Source organism: Petromyzon marinus, unplaced genomic scaffold (assembly GCF_048934315.1).
Source record: "Petromyzon marinus isolate PM22_M1 ecotype Great Lakes invasive population unplaced genomic scaffold, UKy_Petmar_22M1.pri1.0 PM_G_Scaffold_104, whole genome shotgun sequence".
NCBI classification, from domain to species: domain Eukaryota; kingdom Metazoa; phylum Chordata; class Hyperoartia; order Petromyzontiformes; family Petromyzontidae; genus Petromyzon; species Petromyzon marinus.
Window position 1 is genome coordinate 16,627 of NW_027422656.1, and position 15,132 is coordinate 31,758.

General features: G+C 45.4%; 1 protein-coding gene across 1 annotated transcript; it reads right to left on the minus strand.

Moving 5' to 3' along the window:
- Window positions 1–347: 347 nt before the first annotated feature.
- On the minus strand, window positions 348–10,855 carry LOC142908844 (heterogeneous nuclear ribonucleoprotein L-like). Its single transcript, XM_076059485.1, has 11 exons — window positions 10,764–10,855; window positions 10,297–10,382; window positions 10,069–10,165; window positions 8,560–8,629; window positions 5,239–5,325; window positions 4,495–4,751; window positions 4,018–4,139; window positions 3,138–3,339; window positions 2,473–2,530; window positions 1,550–1,645; window positions 348–1,091 (listed from the first exon to the last, which is right to left on the minus strand). Exons 5-11 carry the CDS (start codon window positions 5,312–5,314, stop codon window positions 1,036–1,038), a joined length of 867 nt encoding a protein of 288 aa, XP_075915600.1. The 5' UTR covers window positions 5,315–5,325; window positions 8,560–8,629; window positions 10,069–10,165; window positions 10,297–10,382; window positions 10,764–10,855; the 3' UTR covers window positions 348–1,035.
- Between the last annotated feature and the right edge of the window lie 4,277 nt (window positions 10,856–15,132).

The following is a 15,132-nucleotide window of genomic DNA, read 5'->3' on the forward strand; positions in this document are numbered from 1 at the left end:
TCAGTCACTCACCTAGCCACCCACACACTCAGTCACTCACCTAGCCACCCACACAGTCACTCATTCACGCAGTCACTCACCTAGCCACCCACAGTCACTCATTCACTCACTCACCTAGCCACCCACACACTCAGTCACTCACCTAGCCACCCACACACTCAGTCACTCATTCACTCAGTCACTCACCTAGCCACCCACACACTCATTCACTCACCTAGCCACCCACACACTCAGTCACTCAGTCACTCACCTAGCCACCCACACACTCAGTCACTCACCTACCCTATGCCCAACTTCCTTCATGTCTCCACGCTCATGTTCAATCGATTCCAGTTCGATGTCAAACATGCATCTCTCCATACTTTTATTTTCAAACACTGTTCTATTTTCTCTTGGGGTTTATATTTGCAAGCGTATTAACCTGCTAAATACACGCACTGTACAGAATGCCAACCCATGTTTTTCAATGGGATTTTCAATGAGTCGGGGTATATTTTTACCAGCCCCCCCCAAAAGGGTCTCTTTGGCATTTATTTCAGAGCTCTCCGTTATGAAATTAAATGGGCAATATTAGTGCCATGGGCTACAGCAAGAAAGGAGCATCACTCGTGGTGGGAGCAAAAACTTTGGCTATGAGCAAGTTGAGAACCCCCCCAAATTGTAAATTAATTGGAGCCGCTAAAGTTACGGCACCCGAGGACTGCCAAGTGAAATCTGGTTTGGGGCTCATGGACAAAATAGCAATGCACACGGCAGACAAACTCGGCAGGTTAAGGAGACTAATCATAATTATTTTAATTTCAACATTCTTCATTTCCACTGCGACCTTTAAAATCTTTCGGTGCAGTCAATATAGAAATCTAAATTAATCCTCCAAAAAATGACAACTAAAATGTAAACGCGTCAATTGTACTTTCGACCTATACCCACGGTTAACTTTCAACAAGAGTGATGGGACATTCACAAATAGTACACAAAGTGACAATGATGTTGACACCGACGTTCAATACGGCATGAAACATGTTGAGTTGTCTTCTATGAAGGCTGGGCAGTGGAGAAGCACAGTTTGAGGGTGTAGAGGTATGGAACATCTGAGAAAATAAAAACAGGGGAGCCACATGACGTCTTCACTGGAGCACACAAAAACTTAAAACAATGAAGCAATTCTTAGGAGGGTCTTTGTCGATGTCAACAAACTCGTTCAGGGAGCTAAGATAACGTTGAGTTGTGATAAGTGAAAGTGCTTGGCTATGTCAACTTTCAATTCCATTCTGTATATGCAAACAACAACAACGAAATCCAAATCGCCCATAAATAACAACCTGTTAATATATAATACAACAATCTACAACTGCTTTTGCTTCCTGCAATTTCACCCAAGGCTGCTAGGCAGCCAGTGTACACAGATGGTGCTATGGTAATAACAAGCGCCCCCCCCAAATCTGAACATTAGGTGCTCAACAGAGCGTACGACCAAAGATTTGCCGATAATACAGCACCGCTTCAATGTCATCGCACCAACACAAATGGCCAACACCCCACAACTTACTTGCGTTCTTCAGGGGGTGATGGTTAATGCACGCCAGAGCCTCCATGGCATCGTTCTTGGTCTCCCACTCCATCAGGCCGGACACGCTCCTATCGGCTGGACACGTGGACGGACCGTCGCTCATAGAGTCATTTGGGTCGTGTAAAACGCAACACCCTTCGCCATTTTGATTTAAAGCTTTCGTGACTGCAGGGATTCATATTCTTGGTTCTTTCGGTAAAGTCACCACCACGTAGAAGGGAAACAATAAAATAATAAAAATATAACATAAAATTCTCACGACGTTTCGACTGCAACACAAGCAATCATCATCAGGTGTGAAAACCACAGCAAGAAAATTTTAAAAAAGTGGCGGTTATTTTTAACGTTAGCACCACGGAGAGCGATTTGGCAGTTGTTCAGATGGACGAGTCCATCTATGTTCTGAAAAGAGGAGGGGGGAGACGAAAATAATGGATGCGGTCTGAAAGCCACCGTAAGCGTGAACAATTAATTAAGACCCGAAATGGTTTATCAAATCCTTCCAATGATTGCTAAGCCAGAATCAATCTTCTCGGTTGAAATGGTCTGTGTTTGTATATATTTATTATTTTGTTGTTTCCCTTCTACGTGACTTTACCTAAAGAAGCCGTGTTTAAAGGGTGGTGTCAGTCGTCGGTGAATTTCTGCAGCAGGAAGGCTTCAGTCCGATGCCTTGGCTACGCTAACACGCTTCAGTCAGCTTGGGCGCGAGTGAATAGCAAGGACTGCTCTCGGGAGAGAATTTCTCACAGGGTTTCTTGAGCATGGCCTCATAGCACACGTTGCAGATCATCTGGTGTCGTGCTGTAAATCAAGCGACGATTGCATGGAGAATACAGTACACGATTTATTCTGTGCCATGACACGTAAGATAAATAATAAACATACTTTGCGGGACTTACTTTTTCCAGAAAACACTTTGAAAGAGCGGGGCCTCGCAATCGACATTTCGTCGCACAGCTGCGGGGACAGAACGGGCGGCGTTCACGTTATAGTTGGTAACAGTTAACGTGCACCGGTAAAGCATTCGGGAGATGTCATTTTAATTGCGGGCACAAATCCCGTTGTCCATTTTTTAATTTACATTCGCCAGCTTTGGAGCAGTCTTTCAAAGTGCTCAGATTATTGTGAACACCAAGCATAGACTCAGGGGGAATGCAACCATTTGCAGAAACAATGTCCAAAGACTGAAATGTAAACCTTTCGAATACGAATATGAATCGTAATGTATTAAACAGGACAAATTAACGCGAGGTGTTGTCTAGTCTGTAACAAAAAAGTCCCTTTGGAACATCGACTGCATTATTTATACATCTTATGTTTTAACCGCTGAAAGGAAACTACATTACACCATTTTACATTTGTCCCGTCACAGGAAACGTGTCATTGGCCACCACAAACTCCACAACATCAATAGGCTCATCTTAAAAACCCACGATTGTTTCATGTGCAAAATTTGGACTTGAATATTTATAAAAGCTTCACCTGGGAAAACTTTTAAAGAAACCGAACGCGCTCCCCTTCTGCGCTGCTGGCAGCAGGCTGAAGGGGCGGCGGGGGCACGGACCTGCGCGAACATCTCGGCCGTGATGTCCGTGGGCGCGTTGAAGAAGTGCAGCACCGCGGTGGGACGCTGGTTGCGGTTCTTCGCCGCCTTCTCGCTGTCGGCGTAGCGGTGGTTGTGAGAACCTGCGTAGTCCCTGTAGCTGTCGGTGCCGTCCGGCAGCTCGAACGCCTGGCCCGGCACAATCGACCGCTGCCTCGACACGCTGCCGAGACGAGGGCGGAAGGGAGGGAATAGCGCGAAGAAACTGTTTTTAGTTTTTATTTTATCACGTTCCAAATTTCACGTGCTCTTTGGTTCGATTCGGTAAAGTCACGTGGGTAAAAAATAAAATAACAAAAAATCACGACGTTTCGGCCACAACACAAGTGGCCTTCATCAGGTGAAGGGACCGGACTGTCCAGAGGACAGCGTTGGAGTGAAGACAGCAAGCCCAGGTCGCGTCCTTTAAGCTTGTGATCGCGGCATCTTTTGAGGAAGGTCAGCGTCTCGATGAGCTTTGACTTCTTGTCCCGTTGTCTGTTGAAAGCTCTAACAGATAGGTGAAAGCCCTCCCCGTAGAGCTTCAAATCTAGAATCCAAATTTCACGTTCGCTATTTCAATAAAGGCCCTCCCCGTAAAGCTTCAAATCTAGAATCTAAATTTCATGTTCGCCACTTCAATAAAGGCTCTGGACAGCAAGTCACCGGGGTCCTCGTGAGCTGTGACGAGTGTTTCGTTCACGGTATTCATCAGCTCTCTTTTTCACCATCCTAAAATTTAGTCACTTGCACTAAATATTTACTAAAGTTGTCTTCTCTAAATGGAAAGCAGTATCCAATTACATTAACAGGATATGACGAGTTACATTTACCAATTTAACACGGGAACAAAAAGGCTCACCAGAGGTTGATTTTATTTCCAAAGATCTGAGACATATTGAGGTGAAAAACCGCCCTGTGCACGGCGTACTGATCTCCCATCTCGACCATGGCGGCTCCCGGCTTGCTCTTCAGGAACTTAACCTACAAAAATAACAACCCGTAAGACGGTTCAGCATCGCGCAATCTTGCACGAAAATATCTACAAGTTTCGTTGTAACGCATTGTTGAAATGTGAAGTGTTGGCCGAGGGGCCATTAGAAAACATGCACAAAGAACACTTCGCATTGGGTACATTTTTGTAAGGAAAATGACCAAATGTGTATGTTGTCAATCGGTGAACAAATTTGGTCGTGTGAATCTCCCACTTTATATAACACGATCAGCGCACGACGTGCACCACACGCGCGCGTACGCATTGCACCGCGGTTGAACCTTTGGAAGAAAAAAAACAGGGACTCATTTCAAAGCAGGTGCGCGCAACACCCAGCGAAGGCACCTTCTCCACGTCGCCGAAGAGGCAGAGGATGTTAAACACGCGGTCGCAGTTGAAGCGTTCGGCGTCCAAGTCGTACACAATGAGGACCTTGTTGTCGGCCTGCTGGTTCATCATGGCCTGCACGTGCTGGCCCTGGGTACCACCCTGGGGCCCAACCTGGTTGCCCATGCCTACTCCCATGCCCATTCCTCCCCCACCGCCCATGCCGTCGCGGCCAGATCCGTAGTCGACGCCCGGTGGTGGTGGCTGCTGGTGGCCTGTGACGCAAACACACAAGAGGGGGAAACGCATAGTGAACTAGCTGAAACTCTCTAAACTTCTCTGAAAAACAGATTTATGACAACCATCATCTTACACACGTGTGCCCTTTCCTATAAGGTCAGGTAACCCAGGAATCACCACTCTACTCCTTGGAGACACTGGAAAACATTGGTCCAGAAGACTCAGTTGCCTAGGGAATAGACTAAACTAGTTTTTATTTTAGGTTGAGGGCCACCAAGCTAGAGCTCTTATTCAGCATAGCTTGTTTTAAATACCCAATACATCTGATAGCTATTGGAAATATCGTCTCTTAAAACACAAAGCAACTCATACGTTGCAATTGTTAATCGCAAAAAAAGGTTTTTAGGATGCACCTTAACACTAATTCCAAATAAGAAATGTTCTCAACAGGCAGCAGGTTCTTTCAATCTGACAGCAAGCTGAAGGAATCCGAAATTATAGCATTCGCAACAAGGGGATTACCTCCACAGTCGCCACCACCGCAAGCGTGTGCTTTGGGATGGTCGCCAAGGAGAGACGTTTGCTTCGCTGGCATCATTGCATTGTCCTCTGAAAACAACAAAAAAACGATCACCAAATTCACCCACGGGAAACATAAGCGCTCATTGCTGCACAAAATAAGGACAATCCAAAAAATGCATTCTGCACCCAGAACATTCACATGACCAACACATTAAGAAATTCCGGGCACACTCCACACGGGGGTGCGCTGCGTCTGTCGATAAAAACAATTGGCGGTATTTTTAAAATGCAGATTTCACATGGCGCAACATAAATAACGAGCACCATACAAAATACAGCGCGTAAAGAAACGCTCATCGCAAGAAGAAGAAAAAACAAAATTTATTGGAGGTGTACAGATGCACGCGACAAATTGTTCCGAGGTGCGGCGTCAGCGAGTGTCCGTGGTTGCCGCCTGCGATGCCCGCTCGTTTCTTACCCAGTCTACGCTTCGACGGGAACACAAAGTTGCCCAGAGTCGGGCGGCGGCTGACGACCCATCGCGAGGAGGATGCAACAGAAAGGCCGGCGCCTTCTTTCCTGCGCCAACAGCAGTCACGCTCGGCACAAATGGACCCCCCCGCGTTGTCCATGCCACCGCACCTCTCGCTCTCCGGCGACCCTTTTTGGTTTGGGGCTTAAAATTGGGACGCTTGAAGTGGGCGACGGGGCCTTACGAACCTTTAAAATGAAAAAGATCGCCGCTTATAAACCGATGCGAAATGCGTTGTGTCTGGCATCAGCAATGTCAAAAGCCTCGTTTGCAAACAAAACTTTAGCAAGGCAGTCTAAACGTACGAGCGTGGAGGTAAATTCTCACCAACGGAGCGATTTTAAGCCCCAAACGCATCGGCACGCGTTCCGTTCGGCTTATTTCCAAGTCCCGTTCGCGGTGAATGCGGGCTTTCGTCGCTCCCGGCTTCTTCGCGGCGGTTCCGGTGCTTTGCCGGTCTGTCAGCGCCGTGTCCCCCGGTGCCTGCGGCTGGACGCAGGTTATCCGATGGCCTCTGCCAAGCGGCACGTGGCGGTTGCGGTGCAGCGGACGCGGCGTGCTGCGCCGAGTGTTCCGTGACGTGGCGCTGCAGGCGTGGGGGGCGCGGGTCGGCCGTGCGTGTCACAGCGGCGGCGGCGTGTTGGTTGCTTGGTCCCCGGTGCCTCCCAAGTGCCGACGAGGATGTCGCCAATGTCGCCGTTCGTGTCGTCGCCGTTCACGTCGGTGGCTGTTGGCTGCCGGGCGCTTGATTGCTCGTGTGTTGCTTGCAAATTGCCTCGTGTGCTTGTGTGCGGCAATGCTCGCAGATGCTCCTTGTAGCGTTGATGTTGGGAGTGAGGAAAATACTCTTCGAAGCGTTTACGGAAATTTGGCGATTAAATCAAACCGCACCGTGTCCCTGAAGCTCCCTTGATAAAGTGGCGAGACTTACCTCTTCGGAAACTAATATCTGTGCGTACACACAATGTACTCGGGACAAAGATACCATTTTCCTGTTCAGGCTCAATCGTACCAAATTAAAAGGGTTACTTTATAATAAGTGATATTTTCAATCGTAAATATCGGCTTTTCTGACATCCTCTAAGCTTCTCCGCTTAGTATCCAGACACCACATAATGCAGTCAAGGTTTCTCAACCCTACAAAATATAAAAACGCAACGTGCAATGTCCACCTCAAATATGCCAGTGAAAGTTGGCACCTACTTCTGATCCAACAGACACACACCCTGGTAAATCTAAATATAAAAGTAAAACCTTGGATTGCGAGTAACTTGGTCTGCAAGTGTTTTGCAAGACGAGCTAAAATTGAAAATAAATATTAACTTGATAAACGAGCGAGGTCTTGCAATACGAGCAGTGTACGTGTAGACACACTTTGTACTGCCGTGAGTCACGTGATCACACAACTGATAGACGAGTGCTTTGATGTACGAGCGCTTTGGATTACAAACACGTTCCCGGAACGAATTATGCTCACAATGCAAGGTTTTACACTGTAGTGTAAAAATGCCCAGCCTTGATACACCCCGAACAACCGAGTACCCGCCTATGGGCCACATGCACTTGACGTTGGGAAAATCTTCAAAGCTGATCAAAATCTAAAACGCCACCAACTTAATGGCAATGTCTATCGCATGTCCAGTACCAGGGCAACAGCTTTAATGGTAACAAAAAAATTAATCCAATGGATTATTGAACACTCCAGCAGCCACATGCCTCCTTGTGAATCCTGTTCTTCACAACATTCACTTATACTGCCACATTGTTGTGAAGGGTAAACTAGAAAAACAAAGTACAAGGGCAGGAGTTTAAAACCAATCTGCCCAGAGTAAACTACGCAAGCTTAGCATGGGCTAAAAAAACACAAAGATTATTTAGTTATATGTTGCGCTAGCTGTTACTACCCGGCTTCGCCCGGGACTTGGATCCACCACGCCCGGCCGCCTTTGTCTCCCCAGTGGCGATGTTCACACACCACAGCAGTTACTCGTTTGAGGCTGAGTCGACCTAGGGGAGGCCCAGGACCGGTTAAAATAATCGTCACCGGTGGTGGCGGTGAGCGGGAATCGAACTTGGGTCGCCGGGTTCGTAGCGCAGCGTAGCGCTAACCGCTACACTACGGGTCACGTGACAGATTTGACGTCACAGCTCACTTGCCGTGCAAAAAATAAATGCATTATCGAGCTCCCCCCCCCCCAAAAAACAAAAGTGTATTTGTGTAATGTTTGCACGGTGTACAGTCTGGAAAGTACCCACATGGCAAATTTCCAGTTTGTTGCATGTCGGGAAGTACGCTAAACATTTTGAACAGACACACATATTCACAACTTTGCCTTTTATATATATGGAGAAGATAGGTATAAACGAAAATAACCTTGACCAGCTCTACACAATTGCAGTGATTGCATGATTGATACAAAAGAGGGGAATGGCGTTTCAAATAACTTCCTGTGACAACGACCAAGTTCTGTAGATTGTAAACAGTACACCAATGTGCTTCAAGACAACCAAGTGTCTGCAGGTGTGACATTTTTCTGCAACCAAAATCTCAAGTGCAGAAGCTGCATTATCCTCTTGAGAACGCTCCAAACTTCCCCCTCTACTTGGCCACTGATCTTCAAGTATAACACGGCAAAGCCGGCCGCGTACAGAAAGTCAATGCCTGTTTCATCACGCCGTGCACACCCCCCAGCCCTTGCGTTAAAAACGTCACCCCCCACACACCCGAGGGCTCACCACCACCAGCTGTCGAGAGAGCGCGGCTCTGATATGCTCAATATTGGTCTTACCTTGCTTGAGGCCAGGGTTGGTGAAGTCCCAGGTATCAGAGTCATTTTTAAACACATTCAGACGCGTCGCCTGTAAAGAGGACACAGCAGGGGGAAAAGATAAACATTATTCGTGGCCAGCATATAGGGCATAGATGCTGGGAAAAAATTATATAACTTTAGAACCTTCTTTGGTTCTTTCGGTAAAGTCACCACGTAGAATGAGGATAAAATAATAAAATAAAACAATAAAATTCTCACGACGTTTCGGCCACAACACAAGTGGCCTTCTTCAGGTGAAAGGAACAAACCTGTCGTCCCGACCTTGTGTTGTGGCCGAAACGTCGTGATAATTTTATTGTTTTATTTTATTATTTTATTCTCATTCTACATGGTGACTTTACCGAAAGAACCAAAGAAGATGAATCCTTGCAGTCACGAAAGCTTTAAATCGAAACTTTAGAACCATTTAAAATTTACAAGCATAATAATTATTAAGCGGTCATTACCCCCGAGACAATTACGGCACGCAACTTGCGGTAAAGCCGAGGTACTTAACGCAACCCTTAACCTCCTGGGAGATGAATGAATAAGAGCTGCCACACGTAGCAAGTCAACGATAAGCTAAACTTTCGCACCGTACGTAGCAAAAGCGTGCTTATCGGAGTTGTGGGAAAACAGTGGCCTTCTGCCACCAGTTTTTTTTTTAAGATCACGTGTTGATTATCCCTCTTCGTTGGAACAAGCTCCCTTCGTGTTTGCAGATAAAAATCGCTATCCCTCGGTGGCCTATTTAAATTCCAAACTTGTTTAATCGCACATAAGTTTGGCATGCTCTGCCTAACTCGGTATTATTTATTCGCAGTGTTCCTCGTGTACTGTAAAGCGTTAGCCTTGATCGTATACCTCAAAAATGTTGAAGTGCCATAACCCCGTTATGAAAATGATGCATTCGTTATTACTGTTCTGTAATTTTATTTCCTGCTAACAATGTAACATCTCCCCTCAGGTACTCTGCAGGTCTCGCAAAGCAGCCTATGGCTGAATGTTAATCACCCGTCACCAAATAAAATCGATTTGAAAACCAACTCTACCCTTCCCACTGGATGCGAATTTTCCATTAACTGGCTCAGGGCACTGGCTCAGATGAGAACCACCCTCACACGGTAATATCAATTGGGAAAAGTTTGACTTTAGACAACGGCAAGGATGCCCGTCATGCACAATGGGTTGTTGTAGGTTGTGGGGCTGTGTGGTGGGCAGCTGTAAAATCCATTGGGTGCATTGTATTTCTATGCTGCCACAATATATGCTACACTCCTTTACCCCGCACACAAGTAAAATAACCCCCACAACAGGCATCGAGTGCGGAAGCCCTCATCTAGCAATGAATTGCCGTGTGTATTCAGCATTATTTGCTCACCAAAGTGGTCAATTCATAATATTAAATGAAATCTTTGGTCTGCGGGTGAAAAAACCCAGGTTGTGGTGCACACACTTGTGAATGTACAAAGTATCGGTTGTACTTGCCCTTGCATAGTCCACTATGAGAGTACAGCAGCCCGAATAGATGTCCGCTCCATTCAGGGATGAGTTCGCTCTCTCGGCGCTCTCAACCGAAACAAACGTGGCCAAAAATTAAGGAAAACACGACCATTTCATTTTAAAAACAATACATTTAGCATCTCCAAAATAACATGTAAAATTACGTGAATGGCGGACATATCGTTACGGTTATGCATCTCGTTGAAAGGATATTCCACAAAGGCCTGCAGGCCATTCTTCCTGAAGATAACAATGCGTTGCAGAGGCCCAAATGGTTTGCAAATGTTGTAAAGCACATCCTGCAGGACCACATGGAGCACACAAACGCAGCGAGGTGATTTTGCACGCATTACCAAGTAAATTTGAAAAGCTTTTTTTCCAGTGAATTTTTAAGATCGAGCCATACAGGACATCAACGCTTTCCAAAATCAACATTAGGTCTATATATTGTTTTTTATTCAATGCCATTGGTAGACTTCAAAGCACAAACAAAAAACACGACTTCAATTGCCTCAAATGAACCAAAGGATCAATGTAATTTCCTTAGCAAAGCCATTCACTGTAATCCAAAACGGACATAATTTCACTCGTATAAATGAAACATGCGCGTGTGTGCGTGGCACACCCGACAAACTATTCACACATTAATGTCCAGCTGCTGTAAGTGTAACAATGCCCACCGTGGTGATGGGGTAGATGGGGTTGAGAATGGTGAAGAGCAGGATGTGGTTGCTGTTGCCGTTGTCCCCCGGGACGCCAGGGCGCCAAAGCTTCTAGCTGGTAGAGAAGTTAAAGTAGGCCGGCTGCCCGCACACGTAGACGGAGCCCTTGGACGAGTAGTCGACGCAGCTGCGGGAGCTCTCCGGGTCTTCAAACTCCACCAGCGCCTGCCGCGTCTTGGGTATCATCACCACGTAGCTGCACGGAGGGAGCGATTCAAACGAGTGCCGTTATTCAAAGATGTGGCCGACTTTAAAACGCATGCCTGTTGTTGTTAATGTTAAACACGAGGTTGGTCTGCTCCAAGTCACCTCATTTGATCTCAAGAAATGTTTCAATGCATGCAACGGAGTGGAGACTGGTTGGATGCAGGTTAGATGCCACGTCCCATTTCAGTTTGGCAGTGTAGTACGTTGGAATTGAATGTACTGTAAGAATATAATTATATTTAAAATACATCTTGAGGGTAATGTAGTCTTCTTCTGTCGATGTATCACCTGACAAACGAAGCCTCTTCAAACGTACATAAACAAGGTACGTGTGTGCACCATTTCAATACGACATATTAATTTTTAACACGGTTACTAATCACAGTTGAACGTGTGCCGCTTTTGTCAGACGGCACAACAAAAGCAGCAGCGGCACTTTAATTCGGAGGGAATTCGTGACTTGGGGAAATTGAAAAACAAACGGTTTTTGTTTCCATTTAAAGCTTTCGTGACTGCAAGGATTCATCTTCTTTGGTTCTTTCGGTATAGTCGCGTAGAATGAGAATAAAATAATAAATTAATAAAAAAAACACTATAAAATTCTCACGACGTTTCGGCCACAACACAAGTCGCCTTCATCAGGTGAAGGGACGAGACTGTCCCATTTCAGTTTGGCAGTCTCGTCCCTTCACCTGATGAAGGCCACTTGTGTTGTGGCCCGAAACGTCGTGAGAATTTTATCGCGGTATTTTTATTAATTTATTATTTTATTCTCATTCTACGCGGTGGTGACTTTACCGAAAGAACCCCAAAGAAGATGAAGTGGTTTTTGGTTGGTCACTTCAGGCTGGCAAGGCCCCGAGTAAGCCACGCACGGCGTCGCCGATCACGCCGTGACGTGGGCAACGCCGCGCCCTCTCGTCCACCGCCACACGCGGCCACGACTTTTTATTTACGGAAGTGGTTCTTGAGCTTTAACCTGCAGCCTTGCCACCCCCCCTTTGGTTCTCAATATTTTTTTTAAAACGTACAATGTTTATTAATTTAGAGGTTTGATGGAACAAAGTAGCGGTGCGTACGTGCCCGTGCTCAATGTGTTTCGATGGATTTACCTTGTTAAAAAATAATCTGGCACGTCTTGCACCCCCAGAAAGGGCATCTTCCACCCCGTGCTTAAGAACCATCGAGTATTTTTGTGTTATGCAATTTCTTGAGTTATTGAACCGAAAATCGGTAATACTCGAATTTCCAAGGTCTACGTTCACTCCACGTCCGCAAACACCACCACCACAACAATAATAACAATAATAACACCAATAACAATAATAACTATAACAACAATAATCTTTGTTTTTTTTTCGGTAAAGTCACGTATAAATAAGAATTAATAAAATTACATAATAGCGTACGACGTTTCGGTTGCAACACAAGCAGCCATCATCAGGTACAGAAGAGCTAAATTTAAGAGAGAGGGGAAACACATAACCCCAGATGTATATACAAACACCCAAGTAGGGGGGAACTAACACCGACACAATAGGGGACATAGAGAGAGAAGCATACCAAACAGACAAGAGTTTAGCAGAATTTGGAAACCAAATAAAGCAACACAGACGGTCGGTCAAAACACAATTAACGCAAAGCCTGGTTGATTACGTTATTTCAAAGATTGCTAAATTGCAAGTTAAGTATGAAATTTAAGATACAGATGGCACACACACACATAGACATTCAAGTACAGCAGACCAGCACAGGTACAAGCACACAGTGAAGTCGCCTTAAATAGGCAGAGAAGGCAAGGCTGAGAGACAATGGGACATATTAGCATGAGAAGGCAAGGCTGAGAGACAATGGGACATTTTAGCATGAGAAGGCAAGGCTGAGAGACAATGGGACATTTTAGCATGAGGTATGCATAGAGCAAAGTGGAGCACGGCAGCAAACATTCGGAAGCACCAAGACCGACACACAGGCAGAGACAGCACAGAGAAACAAATCCAAGCACAGACACAAAGGCAGATACACAAGCAGAGACAACACAAGACAACACAAAGACAGACACAAAGATACAGACCTTATACCTCCCCGTAGAGGCGGTTTAAACTTGGTTCAAAGCTTTCGTGACTGCAGGAATTAATCTTTGGTGTTTTCGGTAAACAACAATAATAATACAGCTTTCTTCCCCATGCGGGCAACGGTCACCACCGACTGGTCACCTGACTAGGCCAAAGTACCGCACGGCCTCCACGAGGTCCGACTCGAGGGCTGTGTCCGAGAGTCCCCGCACGTGAACCACAGCCGACGGTGGGGGCTTGTGTGGGTCCTCAAACGTGTCCTGTGCACGTCGGCAAGGAAGCAAACTCAACACGACTATTGTGCAAAGCTGTTGTTTCCTCCTATACCGAGAAGACAGTTTTCAGTTTCATTTATTTGGTATAGCCCTGTGAGCCATTTGGCTCTTGAATCGGGTGCAACCGCAACAAACAAAAACATGAACAATAAAAACATCTTAAAGTGACTTTGTGTGACTGTGCAAACAAAAAATCCAGGAAAAAACAGCAAAATAATCCTTGAAATAGCACCGTACACCAACGCTGTGTGCAAAAATCCCAGTGGGATGCAAGTCAAACAACAACAACCACAAGACAACTAAGATTAAAGCCATCAGTCTAACTCCGTACTACAACAAAACAATCATGGCCAAACCATAAAACTTTTTCAAAATCACCAAAATAAAGCCAAGGCTAACATCGCCGGCAAGTGATATCGGAGCAGATGCAGACACTTGCATTAAAGGGCTTTTTAAATCTGCATCCGTTTGGCAAAAAATGGCCATAGCTCAGTGCCATCATTTCAGTAATCGCTAAGAACGTTCGCGAGTTTAACTTTAAACGGCCCTCGAGTTACAAACTCTGGAACTCGCATCCCCCACCGCCAGGTGCGCTTTTGTAGACGCTGTAAAGTTTTATTCCGCAAAGTTTTTAATCACATTGGGGAGGGTCGAAGAGCTACCCCACGACGCTATCGCGTGGGACATTTAACATATCGGTATTTTAACTTAATTAGTATTTTAACTTTTGATTTAAAGCTTTCGTGACTGCAGGGATTAATATTCTTGGTTCTTCCGGAAAAGTCACCACGTAGAAGGGAAACAATAAAATAATAAAAATATAAAACAATACAATTCTCACGACGTTTTGACTGCAACACAAGAAGCAATCATCATCAGGTGTGAAAACCACAGCAAGAAAATTTGAATAAAAGTGGCATTTTTTTTAACGTCAGCACCACGGAGAGCGATTTGAGAGTTTGTTCAGATGGACCAGTCCATCTATGTTCTGAAAAGAGGAGGGGGGAGACGAAAATAATGGATGCGGTCTGAAAGCCACCGTAAGCGTGAACAATTAAGACCCGAAATGGTTTATCAAATCCTTCCAATGATTGTTAAGCCAGAATCCATCTTCTCGGTTGAAATTGTCTCTGTGCTTGTATATGTGGATAGCCTCATGAACGAATTTCTCCTGGTAGGCAATGTTTTTATTCGTGGTCCGCCAGGAAGTGTCTGTGTTGTTGGCCTGACTGGATGTGCTTCACATAATGTTGTTTCAGGTTTGTTGAATTCTCGTCTCTCATCTTTTGCTGTATTTACCTCCGTGATTTGTTCTTGACACCTGATGAAGATCGCTTGCGTTGTGATGGAAACGTCGTGATTGTTTTTTGTTTTAATATAATTTTATTGTATTTCTACATACGTGACTTTACCGAAAAAAACAATGAGTAATGTTTTTATTGTTTCATATTTTTTTATTATTTTAGTTCAGTGCAAAGAGAATACCCACCCTTAGAAGAGAAAACGCCGTATAAAAAAATTACACTGGAAATAGCCCAAAGTGTTAACGAACACGAAATCCACGTTTACCAAAACGCGTTTTACTGAACGTAAGCAGAGCCTAGCGATGCTGTGGTCCGCGTGGTCCATCCCCAACACCAACAACGAGAAGCTCTTCGCAACGGCACTGGAATCTGCGAGTTACAAAGCTAAACAATCACGTTAAATAATATAAACACGGCTGGTGGTGGTGGTGGCACGTCGCCTGAGTGAAGCCTCTGGCCCAGGCCT